Source organism: Malus sylvestris, chromosome 3 (assembly GCF_916048215.2).
Source record: "Malus sylvestris chromosome 3, drMalSylv7.2, whole genome shotgun sequence".
NCBI lineage: Eukaryota > Viridiplantae > Streptophyta > Magnoliopsida > Rosales > Rosaceae > Malus > Malus sylvestris.
In genome coordinates, this window is record NC_062262.1 from 6,065,125 (window position 1) to 6,081,850 (window position 16,726).

The 16,726-nt window shown below is 34.4% G+C and overlaps 2 protein-coding genes and 1 pseudogene across 3 annotated transcripts; 1 reads left to right on the top strand and 2 right to left on the bottom strand.

Moving 5' to 3' along the window:
- Window positions 1–3,516: 3,516 nt before the first annotated feature.
- Window positions 3,517–5,889, bottom strand: LOC126615486 (transcription factor MYB64-like). The gene is made up of 3 exons (XM_050283304.1): window positions 5,384–5,889; window positions 4,960–5,086; window positions 3,517–4,365 (listed from the first exon to the last, which is right to left on the bottom strand). The coding sequence occupies exons 1-3, from the start codon at window positions 5,887–5,889 to the stop codon at window positions 3,517–3,519; spliced, it is 1,482 nt and encodes a 493-aa protein (XP_050139261.1).
- Window positions 5,890–7,166: 1,277 nt separating this feature from the next.
- Window positions 7,167–10,250, bottom strand: LOC126615991 (GDP-mannose transporter GONST2-like). 2 transcript variants are annotated; one of them, XM_050283948.1, is made up of 11 exons: window positions 10,019–10,250; window positions 9,816–9,896; window positions 9,576–9,709; window positions 9,186–9,396; window positions 8,864–9,003; window positions 8,509–8,638; window positions 8,298–8,396; window positions 8,009–8,163; window positions 7,785–7,901; window positions 7,602–7,699; window positions 7,167–7,519 (listed from the first exon to the last, which is right to left on the bottom strand). In XM_050283948.1, exons 3-11 carry the CDS (start codon window positions 9,698–9,700, stop codon window positions 7,476–7,478), a joined length of 1,119 nt encoding a protein of 372 aa, XP_050139905.1. In that variant the 5' UTR covers window positions 9,701–9,709; window positions 9,816–9,896; window positions 10,019–10,250; the 3' UTR covers window positions 7,167–7,475. The 2 variants fall into 2 exon arrangements, with proteins under 2 accessions (XP_050139905.1, XP_050139904.1); XM_050283947.1 differs by having other exon boundaries at window positions 9,816–10,250.
- A 4,976-nt stretch (window positions 10,251–15,226) lies between these two features.
- LOC126615487 (40S ribosomal protein S30-like) lies at window positions 15,227–15,488 on the top strand (annotated as a pseudogene).
- Window positions 15,489–16,726: the final 1,238 nt, after the last annotated feature.

Consider the following 16,726-nt stretch of genomic DNA (forward strand, 5'->3'; position numbering starts at 1 on the left):
CATTCTTCATTGTTATCTTGTTGTTCTGAGCTTCTAGTTCATCGACTTTAGCTTGAAGAGCAACCCTCTTTCATTCATTCTTTCGTTGATTTGCACTAGGTGCAAAAGAGGTGTCATTCTGTGTGCTGTGGCTTCCTTCGCTCCCCATGTTGGATAGGGATGCCTGGTCAAAAGAGAGTGTACGAATGGTGGAAACCAACTTGGCAAAGCTGAAGATAGTGGGAATAAGTTTCATTCCCACAGATAGCGCCAAATGTTGATGCACAAAATCAGTGAGGACTTTGGTATAACAGAAAGTGTTAAGTTTGTGACCTTCACTAGATTGCTTCGGTCACTAGTGTGGATAAATATGTAAATGGATAGGGATAGGGAAGCAAACACAAGATGTACGTGGTTCACCCAGATTGGCTACATCTACGAAGTAGTGAAGTTCTCATTAATTGTGAAGAGTTTACACAAGTACATAGGTTTAAGCTCTCCTTTAGTGAGTACTAGTGAATGATTTAGTACAAATGACATTCGGAAGTATTGTGAGAGAATGATCTCTATTTATAGAAGAGAGTTTCTAGTTTCATTCTGATATTGACACGTGTCGTGTTGTGATTGGCTTCTGATGTTGACACATGTCGCACTATGATTGGCTTCTGATGTCGACACGTGTCGCACTGTGATTGGCCTCCTGGTTGGAGGGAAACTCTTCTGGGTCCTTTACGGTATAACGTTGACCGGTGCTCAGTAGTTTCGGGATTGGTCAAGTATGGTACAAACAGTTTCAAACATGCACATGGTATACCTGTTTTATTACCGACTTAGTGGCTTAGAATCTTGTTAGCATCTCAATATGTCTAGAGGTGTTAGGATGCTTATGTTAGCTTTTGGGATATACTTGGTGTATGTATTGGATGTTTCCTAACTTATTGATCAATGAAATGCGGTTAACCAAAGTATTACCTCATATTGTTATGAGTGCTAATTCTAGATGATGAAGCAGAGTATGAATTGTTCCTAATAGGTATATGAATTTGACACATGTGACACAAATTACGCCACATGCCAAAGGAATATGTGACGCTTTCAATCTCACTTATCATTAGCCATAGCATTCTACGATCAAATTGCGTGATGATAAATTCCTCACTTATACATTTGTTATGTGACAAACTTATAGGTCACTAACTTTTGTGTTTGTGACGCTTATTTCGTCGCACATAAAGTTATTAAGTGACAAATGTGGCGTCACTATTACTAAAAATATGTGGCGAATGAAAAAATTAGTCACTAAACTATAGGTGACGCTACGTTTTCGTCACATATAATCAAACATGATGAATTTTCATGTTTATGTGACAAATGTCTGTCGCCACCGAAGCTATGTTTTCTTGTAGTGATCATCATCTAAAAATTTTCTCCATATATCTGAGCTCGATCTTAGGCTCAATAATGTTTGTTTCTAGCTCAACTATGTGAAGCTCATTTGTTAGTAGTTACTAGATGAAGTTCACACACTGTGTGTGTGAATATAAAAGATTTAAAAAGAAAGAAATACATGGATGAAGAGAGTTTTGTTTGAGAGAAAAATGAAAGAGAGAGGGGAAGAGAGAGAACGTGAGAGTAAGGAGATAGCTTTTTATTTTTTAAATTAGAGACAATTCTTTGATTATATGAGGATGAAGGAAGTAAAAGAACAACAAAAGAAATTTTGTGCGAAATTATTTCAATGTCCACGATTTTGCTTTTAATTATGCGTGGAAGAGTATAATGGTATTTTTCTTGATTTTAGTTAACAACGAGTGTTCAATTAAAAAGTAGTATAAAAGATTATTATTATTATTATTATTTTGACAAGTTTGTACTGACTATTGAGTTACTCCATTGCTGGTCCAATAGCCATAATCTAGATGATACTGATTATCATGGATAAACACGGGCCTAATATTTTATGTCCAAAATTGATGAACTATAGGCGGATTTGATAACAGTTAGCTTGGATAAAAAAAAACAGTGGAGTAAATTAGGTGGAGGAAGGTGAAAAATGAGGAAGAAAACACGGTAAAACCAAAAAACAAAAAAATGTGGTTTTTCCTATAAATCTCGTCTTGTGGATTTGATCATCTGTTATATATGAATTCTAGTCTGATATCCAGAAGCTGTTAATTATGAATGATGTTATTGATATTTCAAAACTGTTATTTTGCATAGACAATTGTTTTTTTGTATTTTTATAAATTTAGAGTACATGATAACTTTTTAGAATTTCAATAAAAATTTCCGTAACTATTTGCATAGGAGTATTAGTTGCGGCCATTTGGCCCATTTTAATACTTTTACGCCTAGGGACAGAGCTAGTGCATGCCCGCGCATGCCCATGCACATCCCCTTTCTCATGTTTTTATTTAGGGATGTGATATCCACATATCTTATTTTATTTTTTACATACTTTTTTAATTTTTGACCGTCGGATTAGATAAATTGAAGAAGATCAATAAACATAAATTATCAAGGGATGTTTGTGAAGTAAAATGAGATGTGTGGATAGCACATCCCTTTATTTATTTTAATTTTTTATCAAGAAAATAAATTTATAAAGAGAAACCTCGAGTATAACAGATTTCAGTACAAATAATACATAATTCCTCTAAAATTCTAAAGTGACCCCTCTCTTCCTTGTTTCATTTTCACTATCATGTTGAAATTCTTCTTATTTTATTCTTTATGAACAAACGATATTATCTACATTAAGGGGTTTGGGATGGTTCATAAAATGTTGAAAATTGAAGATTTTACTAAAATTGATATCAAACGTATGTAAAATTTAAATCCACACGACAATACCTTAACAAAACTAAAAACGTGAACCAAGAACAAAACAAAAATATTCTTCTCACTTTTCTTTCATCTTAATTTCCTTTTAAAATCAACTGAAAACAGAAAAACGTGATCCCGAAATATTCAATTGAACAAAAGGAAAACTAATGAAAAATGTTTGAAAACTTTGAGTTTTAATCAAAAGAACAAAAAAATGTTGCAAGTGATTAGTACCAGAAGTGATTTTTTAGCGTAAAAATATTATTTTCGTTAAAAATAAATAATACCTGGAGTGTTTCGTGAAAACTCATTTGAATAAATGCAATGCATGCAGATAATTAATGGTGGGCAAAAGCATTCCACTCTAGCTATCTTTCATGCCCACCGACCAAAACTCTCAGATAAAAAAAAAAGTCATGAATCACAGGCCGTTAGGAAAAGTAAAGAAAAAGACACAGAAAACTGAAAAGAAACTTGATAGTCCAGCTGCTACAAAACGAAAAACCACACATACCATTTTTTCAGTTACACCCCATAAACAATGTAGCAGTAACTAAGCCAACCAACACCATATTGGTAATTTCAAATCCAGACAACAAAGAAGAAAAAGAAAAAAGAGTATCCAGGTTTCACAAATTTCTAAGGTGACCGGCCATCACTTATTAGGTCCTAGTAGTTCTTCAAACCTAGAACCATGTACTAGGTTAAGGATCAGGTACCTTGAGAAGCAGACACCATCTCTATCAAATCCATCTCTCGCCCTTCGTTTGAAGCAGAAGCAGCAGCTTGAAGATGATGATGATGATCATGTGACACCAAATATTCCATGTTTGTGTTGTAAAACCCTAAGTGAGGATGATGATCATTGGGATTATAAGATGATGAATTGGCTGCTCCATTTAAGAGGTATAGGTCAGAATACTGAGGGGTAGGAGTAGTAGGACTGGGGGTATTGGTTGTAGTGGTAGTAGTAGTGGGATTAATTATAGAACTACTAAAATTGTACATGTTTGGATTTTGTGAGGCTTCCATTGGGCTAACAATTAGTCCAACATTGTTCTCAGTGGAATTGGAAGGCTGTTGAGGATGATTGTAAGGATTGTTGGTGAAGAAATTTTGCATGAAAACAAGTTCCTCATCATTGTATAAAGAGTCAGCCAAATTCAATGGAGAATCACAACAGTTGCTAGTAGTGGACTGATCAGATGGCTCTGTGACCAAAATGTTGAGGTAGGTTTTCGATGGATCTTCATGAGAGAGGGTGGAAGAGCTTGTAGGGGTACTAGAGGAAATATTGGAGTTGTTATTGTTCATGAGGTTCTTGCTCCTGATGTAGTTTTGGAGAATGGATGACTGAGGCTTCTTGTTGTTTCCATTTTTGCCTTCAGTTTGCTTGTTTTTTCTCCTTGAATTCTGCCTCCTTTTTGTTGCATTCCAATGGTTTTTTATGGCGTTTTCAGTTCTTCCTGGAATGCGTTTTGCAATCTCTGCCCAACGGTTTCCAACTTCAGTATGAGCGTCAACAAGTATCGCCTCCTCCTCTTCAGTCCAGCTATCTTTCTGAAAAAAAACAAAATCACCAAGAAACAAAATATGGAACATTGCACTCTCAAAAATAATAGGCAATAGGGAACCAAATTATGTACTGCAAGAAAAAATCCAATAAATTACTGTTTTTTAACTCAGAAACCCTAGAAAGTTTCTATTTCGATTACTATCAATATTTTTACTCTAATTCTAGACATTTCTAAGATGTAATTTGATTACAAAAACCCTAAGCAAAATAAACATTTACGAACATGTTTACATCCAAAAGGTAGAAGAATAGATGCTTAAATGATCTTGAGCTTGGAACTAGGGTTTTGACAATGAAATTTGAATCCCCAAACGGAAAGTGAGGAAATCTATGAGATCCACAAATAGATCCTTCACAAATCACAATCCAAATTGCGCCCTTGACTTTTTGCTGTATCTTTGCCATAGATCACAACCAGGCAAAAATGTAGCAAAACTTGGATACTTTTTTCATGGTGAAATTCTAACTTGTAGCTAATTAATTGTACAAATCTAAAAGTGTATTCCAGCGGCCAATTTTCTTAGATTATTCATGCATCAAAATTTATAACATCCCAAAGAGATCTAAGAACAAATTACCTTGATATCGGGGCGCAAATGATTGTGCCATCTTTCTCTGCACTGCTTGCCAGCCCTTCCCACCAATTTCTCAGCTATCTGTGCCCATTTTCTGACTCCATATTGCTTCACCAGCCTCATCAACTTCCTGAAAATTTCACCACACCAAAACAAAACCAAACCAAAAAAAAAAAAAAACCATTTAAGTTTACATGAAATATTATTTGATGGCTTCGAAATATTGACCTATAAACAACGAAACATGAAAAATGGATAAAAACTTCAAGAAAATCCCAATTAATTTTACATGCAGCATTGTTTGATGGCTTCAAGAAATCATGAACATCGAAACATGAAAAGTTCATTAACTTTAAGAAAAAAACAAGGACAAGTTAAGAGAAACATGATAAGGTTTCTTGTTACACAGACATATCTCTATTTTTACCTGTCTTCTCCATCAGTCCACTGTCCCTTTATTAAAGTAGCAGCAGTTAAACCCTTTTTAGCTTTCTTTCCGACCGCTTTGCAATTCCTTTCGGAAACCCTTCCTTCTTCTCTGAAACCACCTGTGGCATTAGGGTTTTGCTCTTGAAACCAACTCATCATCAAGGCTTCTCCTTGTCCAACTAAAAATTCATCTACAAAGCTTGGCTCTTGGAGATGATTAGTAGTAGCACTATAATTGCTAGGCCAAGAAGCTGCTGCCTCATGACTAATTATTGCACCACCACCGCCAAAAGAAGCAAAACCACTCAACCCATTTGAGGAAACCACCTTCTGATGATCTTTGTTGCTTGCATTGTTTTGACTTTGATGACTTCCCCACAAGAACCTATCTATGGCTGTCAATGGAGGACCTGTTTTATATATGCTATGATGTTGTGTGTTGTTTCTAAACCCATAAACTCCAAGATCACCACCACCCCATCCTCCTCCTATACCTCCCTCCATGAAAAGAGACACTTGAAAATTAGATTGAGAAAATGCAAGAGGAAAGAGATTAATTTAGGGTTCAATTTTGGTAAGCTTTTTTGAGGAGTTTTTTTATGTTTTTAGTTTGAGCTTTAGACTAAAAGAGAGAGAGAGAGAGAGAGAGAGAGAGAGAGAGAGAGAGAGAGAGAGAGAGCAAACAATCCCATACGATAGCTTGACAAATAGCATGTATTATGCCAAGTAATGAGCCACATGGCATAATAGCCATTGATCTGAAGATGCATCTAACGGTTGAGAATTCTCTTTGGCTGTAACTCCTGAGCTTCCTCTCTTGTACAAAAGTAGAAAGAGTTTGAGAGAGATTAGTGCATTCGTTATTAAAATTATTTTTTGTTACAAGATTTTTAAAATTTTGGACTAACCCTCAGGTAATTATCTGGGCAGCTACCAAATGTTAATCACTATGTTGCCATCATGATGGAAAGATAAATTTGCCCCCGAAATGAACACTCTAGCTCATGTCACCTATGAAATCAGAGGGTATTTTGGATCATTGTAACCCAAACGAAAATGAGGGATAGAAATTAAATCTTGGAAAATTGTTTTAAGTGTCCGGGTTAATTATGAATTAATTATAATTTATTAGGAAGAGGAATTCTGGCAAAACTTCAAGCCCCAGTTTTAGTGCTTTTTAATTTGTATGCCTACTAAATGCTTGGCCAATTGTACATATTCCAATTTCTTTCGGATTAATCTCCCTCATCGTAATATATTTTTATTTTATTTTTATACATTTTGTTTTAATTTTTGAATTTTTGGTCTCTCATTGCTTCTTTTTAATTTGGATTCAAGAAATAAGGTATGTCCTGTGTGTATGATCATTTTGACTCAGAGAAAAGAATGAGCTCAGTTTATTGATTTAATAACTTTCGAACATTATCTTCAAGCCCTTGACACTACAATTTCCGTTACTAAAGTAGATGAAGAGGTTTTTAATTTTTTTAAAAAAAGGTAATTAATATTTATGAATAATTACCTAAAGCGATATTAAAACGTTTAACTAATGTAAATTTCAGGAGAGGAAATTTGAACTCATTTTATAAGAAGAAACATATCCACTTTACCCAATTTAACAACGTCTGCAAAACAAATATTAAAAAGTCACATGGAGGTAATACTAGCTACGTGATAAGAAAGTAACTGTTTTTTTTCCTTATCGTGTTCATATGACTGTTTGGTTTAGTGACGTCTAGTCTCCATTTTGTTGAGGAGATTTCGAGTTCAAATCTCATAGAGAACCATTATTAACCAAAAAAATAAATAAAAAATATGATGGCTACATCTAGCTTGGCCAAACACAGCCAATTAGTAAATCTAAATTGAGGTGCAGTTTTCAACTCCAGTAACTCATTGATGCTATGTTTGGAGGAAATAGAATCTTTGCCTTCTTCACCAAGAAAGGAAAAGATTTCGCACCAGAACAACAAAACAAAAACTAAAAACAAGTATCCACTTCTTAGGCCTGGAAACCGTTACGTGCAGCCAGTTTCTTAAATCCGAGCGCGAATCAGTTCCTTGAGTTCAATAGTAAGTGTAGGTCCGGATCAGGACATTTTGGCCCTGGAGAAGAATACTCCGGCGAATAAACCTGGGGTAAACAAAAGTTAATAAGTTGAAAGTAGAACACCAAAATAATCACACTGGTATTCAAGGTCTTCACAGTTGCTTACCAAAGAGTATGCTGAAGAGGTTTGGTGGACTAAGAGGCACTTTGAAAAGGACTAAACCAGCGAGAGAGATAGGAATTTTGTTTAAGGAACCGACGAGACTGTAAAGCAGAAGAACATCAGAGGTTCCTATATAGATACTCATATGAAGTTTTCGTTTTGATCTTGAGTATACATCGATGTTACCTGTAGGTGGTCGGGCCAGTTTGATGTAAAAACCACATGGAGGTGAAGCTGATGGCAAGTCCAAGCAATCCGCTAGCTGTAGCAACAACCCAAAACATTGGCAATTTGATCACATCTCTGCATATTGAAACCAAAACAGTAAGCAGAAGTAAAGTTAATGTGCTTCCCAGGAGAAAATGGCATGAAGTTTATGTCGAACTTTGAATTATAGAGATAAAGCTTACACGTTCAGTACGTATTCCCATTCATCAAACAGAATAATCAAAAATGCAGCGAAAGGTAGAGATAACAAATTATTCAGCAAGACCATTGAAACTTCGTTGAGGGATCCAGATCTTGTGTACTTCTTTGCTTCATCCATGACTCGCCGTAGAGTGAGCTGTCAAAATAGAGAGTATTCGCTCAAATTATAAAATGATCTGAGGTATAATTCAAATAATCCAAATATAAATTTACAGGTCCCCGATACAAACTAGAATTAACAAATTTCCAAAACTTAACACTACTACTTACTGAGTAGCTTGCTGTTAGTACGCAGTTTGAAAGCTGCCATGCGTAACCTACTGTATCGAAGGAGATATCTGTAATGCCACTGCTGATAGCAGAGATAATCTGCAATACATATGGAAACAATACTGCTTATTCAAAACTTCTCTGTAAAAATATTTTCTGGGGAACGAAAAACTAAATATACTTCATCAACGGTAAGTGTAGAGTTGATTACCATAAAAAACATGGCAGTCCACACTTTCTGACTCTGATGTTTCCGGAACAAATACAATTCTCCAAGTGCTGTTAAAATATTTGTCACATTCTTCAGAATGGTTACCATTGCTATGTTTACGTACTTCAAACTGAAAGGAAAAACATATTAATCACAGTAGACTAAGTTCTCCATGTATGTTAGAATATCTTTGGCAATAAACAATACAGAGATTCGAATGAAGTGAAATATATATTGTGGATCCAATATTCTCTTCACAACCTTTCTTTTACTCTAGGCATGAACTATAATTCTATAATTTGAAAATGAAAAAAAAAAACACCAAAAGATGCAGAGTATGCGGTCAACAAGTTACCTATACATGCCCGATACAAGCATGCCGATGAAGATTACATTGACAGGGATCCAGACCCTAACCAGTTTCCAATTCAACTTTTCCACTGTAACGACTCCAGAGAAGCCCAAGAGGACAACAATTACGGTACTTATCAAATTCTGCAGAGAAGCATAAGGAAGAAATAAGTTTGTGAAATGACTGCTTAAATTTGTGGAAGTGCAAAGAAATGATCATCAAATTAGTGACAAAGGCTCAATTATCAGCCTAGAAAAATCAAAACCCTTGTCCGTGTTTCGTCCTTATCAAAGAAAGTCGGTTGGAAGGGCATTACAATACATACTTGATAAAACATCAATGACACGCCTGCATTGAAGTTGTAACCGGACAGAACAACTTTGTTCAGCAATATCATACTGCAAGAAGAAATGCAATAAGCTGTCCCAGACAACAGAGGTCCAGATTTCCTTGCTGACCCATGTTCACGCTCTTCATCCCCACCATTTGGAACAGAGACGATCTCACCATGCCCTCCTCGACTCCCTCTAAACAACCTGTTTTAAGAAAGTACCCGAAAAAAGGGACAATGCACCAAATAAGTACAAAAATTCATAGTGTTCATCGAAGTTACCTCTTTAACTAAATAAGTACAAAAACAAAACAAAAAATCAAATTTCTTGTGGAGCTTCAAAGCCTTCGATCAACAAAAAGTAAGAGTAGCTGAGGAGTCTACCTGTCAGTCAATGTCACAGCTCTTCGTTCCGGAAGGATCGAATGTAGTCCTCCATTGATAGAGCCAACTTCTGGGTCCTCACTATCATGGCCTTTTACTTGATCCAACTTGAAATCAGATGACATATCACCCACCTGAAAAAGCAAAAAAAATCAACAACCCTATTGAAAACTATGCTCAAATTCATTTTCTGAAGCTAAAAATCATATCTTCTGCACTCAAAGCTCTAAATTCTCTTACCAATAAACGCTTTTGCGCTTTTTTGATTGTCTTTTAAACTCTGGAAATTTATTGCTCTTTTTTTATTCAGTCTTTCAAACTCTGGAAATTTATAACAGAAGACAATGAATGGAATGGGAATAGCTTAGTGAAGGCAGAAAAAGGGAGATATATCAAACAATTGGGCAATGAAAATCATGAAGAAAACGTGAATTCATGAATACCCATCTTTTTTAAGAACACGCAAAGGCGATTAGGTGTGGATCTGAGCTAAGTGTGGCAGTAAACTCAGAGAGAGAGAGAGAGAGAGAGAGAGTGAGTATTAAGAAAGGAAGAAAAACAGAGTGGGAAGGCGAGATTCCAGGCGACTGCCAGAGAAATTTAAAAATATTTGGGAATGAGGAACACTTCCCCATGCTCCCAAAGTCAAACCCTGGCGCGAATCATCATCCTCCATCTCTCTCTCCTCTTTCTCTCTCTCTCTCTCTCTCTCTCTAGAGCAAGAGGAAGAAGCTCAAGGAAAAGTGAACTGGGCTTCTTCTCTTCTGTGAATCGAATCAGGGACGCTGGAATCTGGAATTAGCAAAGCAATGATGTGTGGTTTTCGTGTGGAATTTCAAACGGTTTGCTTCTTTGCGCGGAAATTATGGGATCGATTTTGGGGCTTATGGACTATTTTGTGATCTGGGTTTGGACCAAAGTGCACAATATTGAAAGAGATTTTGATTTTACAACGAAGCCCACCAGGCACTAAACCTTATGATTGCCAAGCCCACCATGAGAATTTTTATTTTCTTTTTTTGTTGGTGCTGGTGAAAATATCAATTGCAAATTTGTGAAAATATCGATATCGATATCGGTTGCTTTCGATGGAAATGGTGAAAAAAATGAAAATTTTTGGGATTGTCAAACATTGGTTTGGACCAAATATAAGAGTTTCTTCGACATTTACCAGACATGTTAGAAATGTCGATGATATATGTTATATTTAGCCTAAACTTAAGAGTTTCTTTGATATGAGGTGAAGTTTAGACTTCGTCACTCATTTCCACATCTTTCTCTAATTTTTTTCAATATTATCATAGAAAAATTAACCGTATTGAAGAAATTTTAAACAGTAACAATATGTAAGTGGTACATTGGTATGGTAGTTAAGATCTTTCACCTTAATTGGTTGAATTGCATCTTGAGTTCAAGCAATCTCCCAACTTTTATTGTTGATCATCGCATTGATAAATCATCGCAATCTATAGATCATTGTTATGTCATTGTTCAACCACATATCAACTAACTTATCAATATGTCATCAATATTTCAATTATGTGCCTCAACTTTAGAGTCAGTGGATGTGTCCACACGACGCGACTAGCATCAATGTCGATATCGGGATAATGTATCGATAAGGATTGTGCAAGGTGGTCTAATTTGGAATGTCATGTTATAGGTGTTATGGACCAAATTTCTTAAATCAAATCCCTAAACCAAATGAGATGGTTGATGAGTTGGCCATGCCATGTCACTAACTCAAATTTTAAACCTCTTAATTACTTTCTAAAATAAAATAAAAAATAATGATAATTCAAATTATTCATTTGCATGTTTAACTATGTGGGACTCTTCTTCATCCTCTCTCCTCTCCTGATTGCTCTACCTCCTTTCTCTCCACTCCCTCCTTCCTCTAATATGATTTTACCGTTGCCGGCAATCAGTCTTCTCTCCCGACTGCTCAACATCCTTCCTCAAATACGATCTTACCGTCACCGGCAGTCAGTTCTTGTCGTTGGTGGTATTGAGCTGGTGTTTCTGATGGAAATGCAGTATTATCAAGTATTTAAGATACTCAAGAACTCTAAGTTGCTCTATAGCATTATCCTATTAGGTTAAATAATAGTATTATCAAGTATTTAAGATATTCATGACCTCTAAGAATTATTATCTTGAGCTGGTGTTTCTGGTTGTCTTGAGCTGGTGATCTTGAGCGATCGGGAGAGGAGAGAGGATGAAGAAGAAGAGTCCCACATAATTAACCGGGCAAATGGATAATCAAAATTATCATTAATTTTTTTTGGAGAAATTAGGTTCTCATCCTTCCTTTTGTTACTCCATTGATTAAAATCATATTCTTTTTCAATTTTTGATCAAAGTCTTTCGGTATTAATAACATCATTAATTATTTTAATAATAAAATAAATTTTTTTATTTCTAAATATATTCATTTAATATTAAAAATGTTACAATTAGTACATTTATATTTATGACTAAATTTTTTATCATATATTTTTAGTTTTAGTTTGTACCCATTTTTAATTAGGAAAACTAATGAAAAAGGCTTGAAAATTTTGAGTTTTAATGATAAGAACAAAATAAAGGGTAAAGTGAATAGTACCAAGTTTGACTTTTTAGTGTAAAAATGTGGTTTTTCGTTAAAGTGAACAGTACCGTGGGCTTTTCGTTAAAACTCCCTTTTTAATTTATAATTTTTTTTAATTTGTACCAATTTTCTTTTCAATTTTAATTTGTACCCATATATTAATTTTTTTTTGTGCCCATATTTTTTAAAGTTTATTTGTATTTGTACCCATATATTTTTTTTTATTTGTACTTTTTATTTTGCTAAATGTACCCATGCTAATTATATGTACCCATTCATGTAAAACTTTTTAATCTTAAAATGTACTCATTTTTAAATATACCAATTTGTTAAATGTAAAATGTCCCATTTTTTTTATATAAAATATATTCAATTTTGTTCTAATCCATTTTTTAACTTATAGGGGTACATTCTTTTTTCTTTGATTTTAAAATGTATCCATGTCAAATTTAATCAAAGAAATTTACTAATGTTATTAAGCCTAATATCTTTCTTTTTTTTGTTGTGATTTTGAAGAATGTACCCATGTTTTGATACAATAATTTTTTTGGTTAATTTTGGTGAATGTACCAATAGATGTATCAAATATTTATTTTATTATTTTATTGGGCCCAAAGTTACATTAACTTTTAAAATATAATCAAAATTAATTTTAGTTTTCATTCTATTGGTTGTTAATGGGACTCATGTATTAAAAAATTAAATTAAATGTATTTGACATCTTCTTTGTTTGCTCTCAAAAAAGACAACTATAAAGCAATGAGTCAAATGACTTAATTGCCACATTATATATGACATATCCATTGGAGAACAATCTAATGTCTTTTAATCTTATTTGACATATTTAACATCTCATTTGGAGATGGTCTAAGAAGGTCGAATTGGGGATGTCATTTTCTAAAATTTACAATTTTTTACACATTAAAAAATAAAACTTAAGTTTTTGTTGGGTCTGTGAAACATCTTTTTTATCTAGTGAAGTACTTATTGTGAATGTTATAATTAAAATTATTCATTCTTTTCATTGTCCTTTAAAGATATCTTTAAAAAATCATTTACATTGGAGAACTTTAAGTTATCTATATGCATCAAATTGATGTGTATCATAATAATGTTATTGGTTAATAAAATCAACTATCTATATTTGTTCGGCACATGTGGATGGCTATAAGGTATCCATTGAATGATTTGTTTTGTTTTAGTTTGGTTTTTTTTTAGAGATGATTTTTGGATGATGATAAGGAGAATAAACTGTTTTGATCGTTTGTGTGGTGAAAATACATAAGTGGACAAGTAAGGTGCACTCATGGATAAGTATTGTCATTTATTTTGTGGAACTTTCATGAAAAGAGTTTGGGTTAAGTTTATTTTATAACTTTATTTAATGAAAAAAACTTAAATTTTAATGAAAAACTCTTAAATTTTAATAAAAATGACAAAAGAACTTAAATTTTAATGAAAAAAATACATAATTTTATGAAACTTAACCTTACTACATTGTTTATGAAACTTAACGGTGCTACATTTTTTATGAAACTTAACGGTACTACACTGTTTATAAAACTTAAAGATATTGCATTCTTCTATCTCCTCTTTTGACTGTTTATGAAACTTAATTGTACGACACTGTTAGAAATCCTTATAACTATTGATTTTCTGTCAATTATTGACTCTTGGGCCTCGTTGGGTAGCTCGGACTGTACTGACTATTTCAGTCGGATAGAATAAATATTCATCGAATAGTATTGACTAAATTAATCGGACGTTTGGTGTAATATTAGACTAATAACCGTATTATTTATACTGTGTTTGGTTGGATACTCTATCGGATAAGAAAGACTTAAAAATATTATTATATTGATGAATGATGAATTTTGAACAATACTAAAATTACATCAAATCCAGATCTTATTGCAGCTAAACCAGCATAAACATTGATATTATGAATTCATCAATCTTTATTCCTATTGCTAGGAGTACATAAAAATTGCTCAACCCATTTCTTCAACTAGGTTCGAATTTTCAACATACCCAATTTAGGATCTTTGCAATTTTCAACATACAGATCAATTTTTTTTTTTTTTTTTTTTTTTGAATTTGGAAGAAGAAAAATAGGAGGAGAAGGGCGGAACATAGAGAAGAAGAAGAAGGACTTGGGATTCAGATGAGAGAGAAGAAGGTGGAAAAAGACGAAGAAGGACAACCTGGGATTCGAAGGACAACCTGGGATTCAGATGAAAAAAGAAGAAGGAGGAGAAGACGAAGAAGGAGAACCAGGGATTCAGATGAAAGAAGAAGGAGGAGAACCTGGTGATGAAATTGGGATTTCATCATAAATCCAACTGGGTGACATGGACCACGTGTAGGACAACTCTCAACACATGTAGGACAACTCTCAACACATGGACAACAACTGGGTAAAGTGGAGCGCGTGTAGCCGTTTGATTTCACACGCCGTTTTGATATCATGATGAAATTGGGATTCCACCATAAAACCAATTGGCAATATGTGAAGTAGCCCAAGACCATATAAGCACATAGCAAACCTTGTCCCTCACCAATGTGGGACAACTCTCAACACCTGGGAGTTGGAGAGAGCGAGAGAGCCATGTTTTCAACCCGACTAAATAATACCGTGGTTCTGGAAATGATAGTTAAGCGGGTGTCAGGCGTATAGAATAGGTTTGGTCGGAGTATTTAGTCGGCTGACTATTAATACATGGGGACACCAAACACATGATACCATATAATTAATCATATCCAGTGTGTTATACGGTGTACCAAACGAGACCTAATGTGCTGACAATTATGCAATCTCAATTCTTTATTTATTTGGGCCTAGTTTCATGTCTAAGTTAGAAATCCTTATAACTTTAGTTAGAAATTGAAATTTAAGAGATGATCAATAAATAAGACCATGCATAGCCCACGGTAGTGAAATCTCTTGGAAATCCACCGAGGATCAAGCTATAATAATGAGCTAAAAGACCATATGCCATTATGAAGCTGCAGAGACAACACTTGTCTTGTTACAGCCGCGCCGTTTACCTACTCCTGATCTTCTCTGCAACTACACCAGTCCGCAGCCACGGGAAAGGTCCACGGTTCTTTGGCTCGCGCCGGTAAGGTGAGAGGCCAGACAGCCAAAGTGGTCGAGCAGGATAAGAAGAAGCAGCCCCGGGGCCGCGCCCACAAGCGTTGCAATACAACCGTCGATCCGTCATCCCCGTGGTTGGCATCGGAAAGAAGAGAGGACCCAACTCGTCTGAGAAGTAGGGCAAATATTCAAGCTTTGAAAGGATGAGAAGTTCTTCCAAGATTAAGAAAAATTAAAGGCTGTATTTTTGTTTAATTGTCACTCTTTGTTCTTAAGAACTTAACGCTGGTTTGTTAGTTCATAAAGAGATATTTGGAAGTGTTGGATTATGTTGGGATTTTTTTATCTAATTTGAATTAGCAGCAATGCGATTTTGTTTCTGGTTTCTAAGAACATTATTTCAATTTTGTTTCTGGTTACTGGTTTGCCAAAAAAAAAAAGTTGCAGAGGATTGAGGCGATGCACGCGATTATAGTTAGATTTTTTTCTTGTTTTTCTTGTCCTTATCATTAAATAAAGTTATTATTAGGTGATTTTTGGTTAAAATTCAAAATTTTGAAACTATTTTCATTAGTTTTCCTTTTATTTTATAGCTCGTTAACAAAATTAAAACCTAATTGTTTGTGCATGGCATGAAAAGAAAGAGAAAATATAATTCAATCGAAATAAGTAAAAAAAAATGCTACTCTTACTACTTATTTATACCAACATTTGTACTATCTCTAATAGAGATGAGACCTATATGCGTTGGCGGGCTCTGCCTCTATAAGAGAGATGGTACAAATAAGTGGTAATTGTAGTATTACTAAAAAACAATACAAAAACAGATAATTGTCATAATGCAAAATAATAAACAAAATGCTAATGCTAGAGAGACTAAATTTCTAAACCTAATTTTGTAAACCAAATGATGTGGATGTTGATGATTGGATTATTACTTAAGTGTTTATTAACATGCTTATTTTCTATTAGTAACACATCATTTGATTAAAAAAAAAAGTTCTTCCTAACATTATCCTAAGCAAAAATATACCCCAACAAAGGCTTAGAATCCAGTACTCCCATTGACACTATAAGTAAACCAAAATTAGAGTTTAATAACTTTCTTTGCATAAAATAATAAGTAAATAATGACAAGTGAATTAAGCAAGTGAATTAAGGAAGCATGCTGCCCTTGGATTGAACCACATCATCCTTGCTTTAAAAATTGAAATCCGCATTCCATGCATTATGCATACATGGTTGTGCTTTTGGCTCATTCGGTGCGGAACCGAGATTTAGATTACCACAACCTCATCAAATCACAATTTACAGTTGAAAATAATAAAAATACAAGAAATAAAGATACCGAGAAAGTTACGAGGTTTGGCATATTCCTGCCCACGTGCCTGGGGAGATATTACTCTTCACTATGAGAATAACAGTACAAGTTACATATGAGTTAAATCGAGATAACTCAATCCC

Bases quoted from the DNA above. Each gene is read 5' to 3' on its own strand.
- LOC126615486 (XM_050283304.1), bottom strand. From the start codon at position 5,889: ATGGAGGGAGGTATAGGAGGAGGATGGGGTGGTGGTGATCTTGGAGTT. The intron at 5,087-5,383 runs GTAAAAATAGAG...TGAAATTTTCAG, and splicing joins TGGACTGATGGAGAAGACAG to GAAGTTGATGAGGCTGGTGA. The intron at 4,366-4,959 runs GTAATTTGTTCT...GTTTTTTTTCAG, and splicing joins ATTTGCGCCCCGATATCAAG to AAAGATAGCTGGACTGAAGA.
- LOC126615991 (XM_050283948.1), bottom strand. From the start codon at position 9,700: ATGTCATCTGATTTCAAGTTGGATCAAGTAAAAGGCCATGATAGTGAG. The intron at 8,397-8,508 runs GTAATCAACTCT...TATGTATTGCAG, and splicing joins GGACTGCCATGTTTTTTATG to ATTATCTCTGCTATCAGCAG. The intron at 7,700-7,784 runs GTAACATCGATG...TCTGCTTTACAG, and splicing joins ACTGGCCCGACCACCTACAG to TCTCGTCGGTTCCTTAAACA.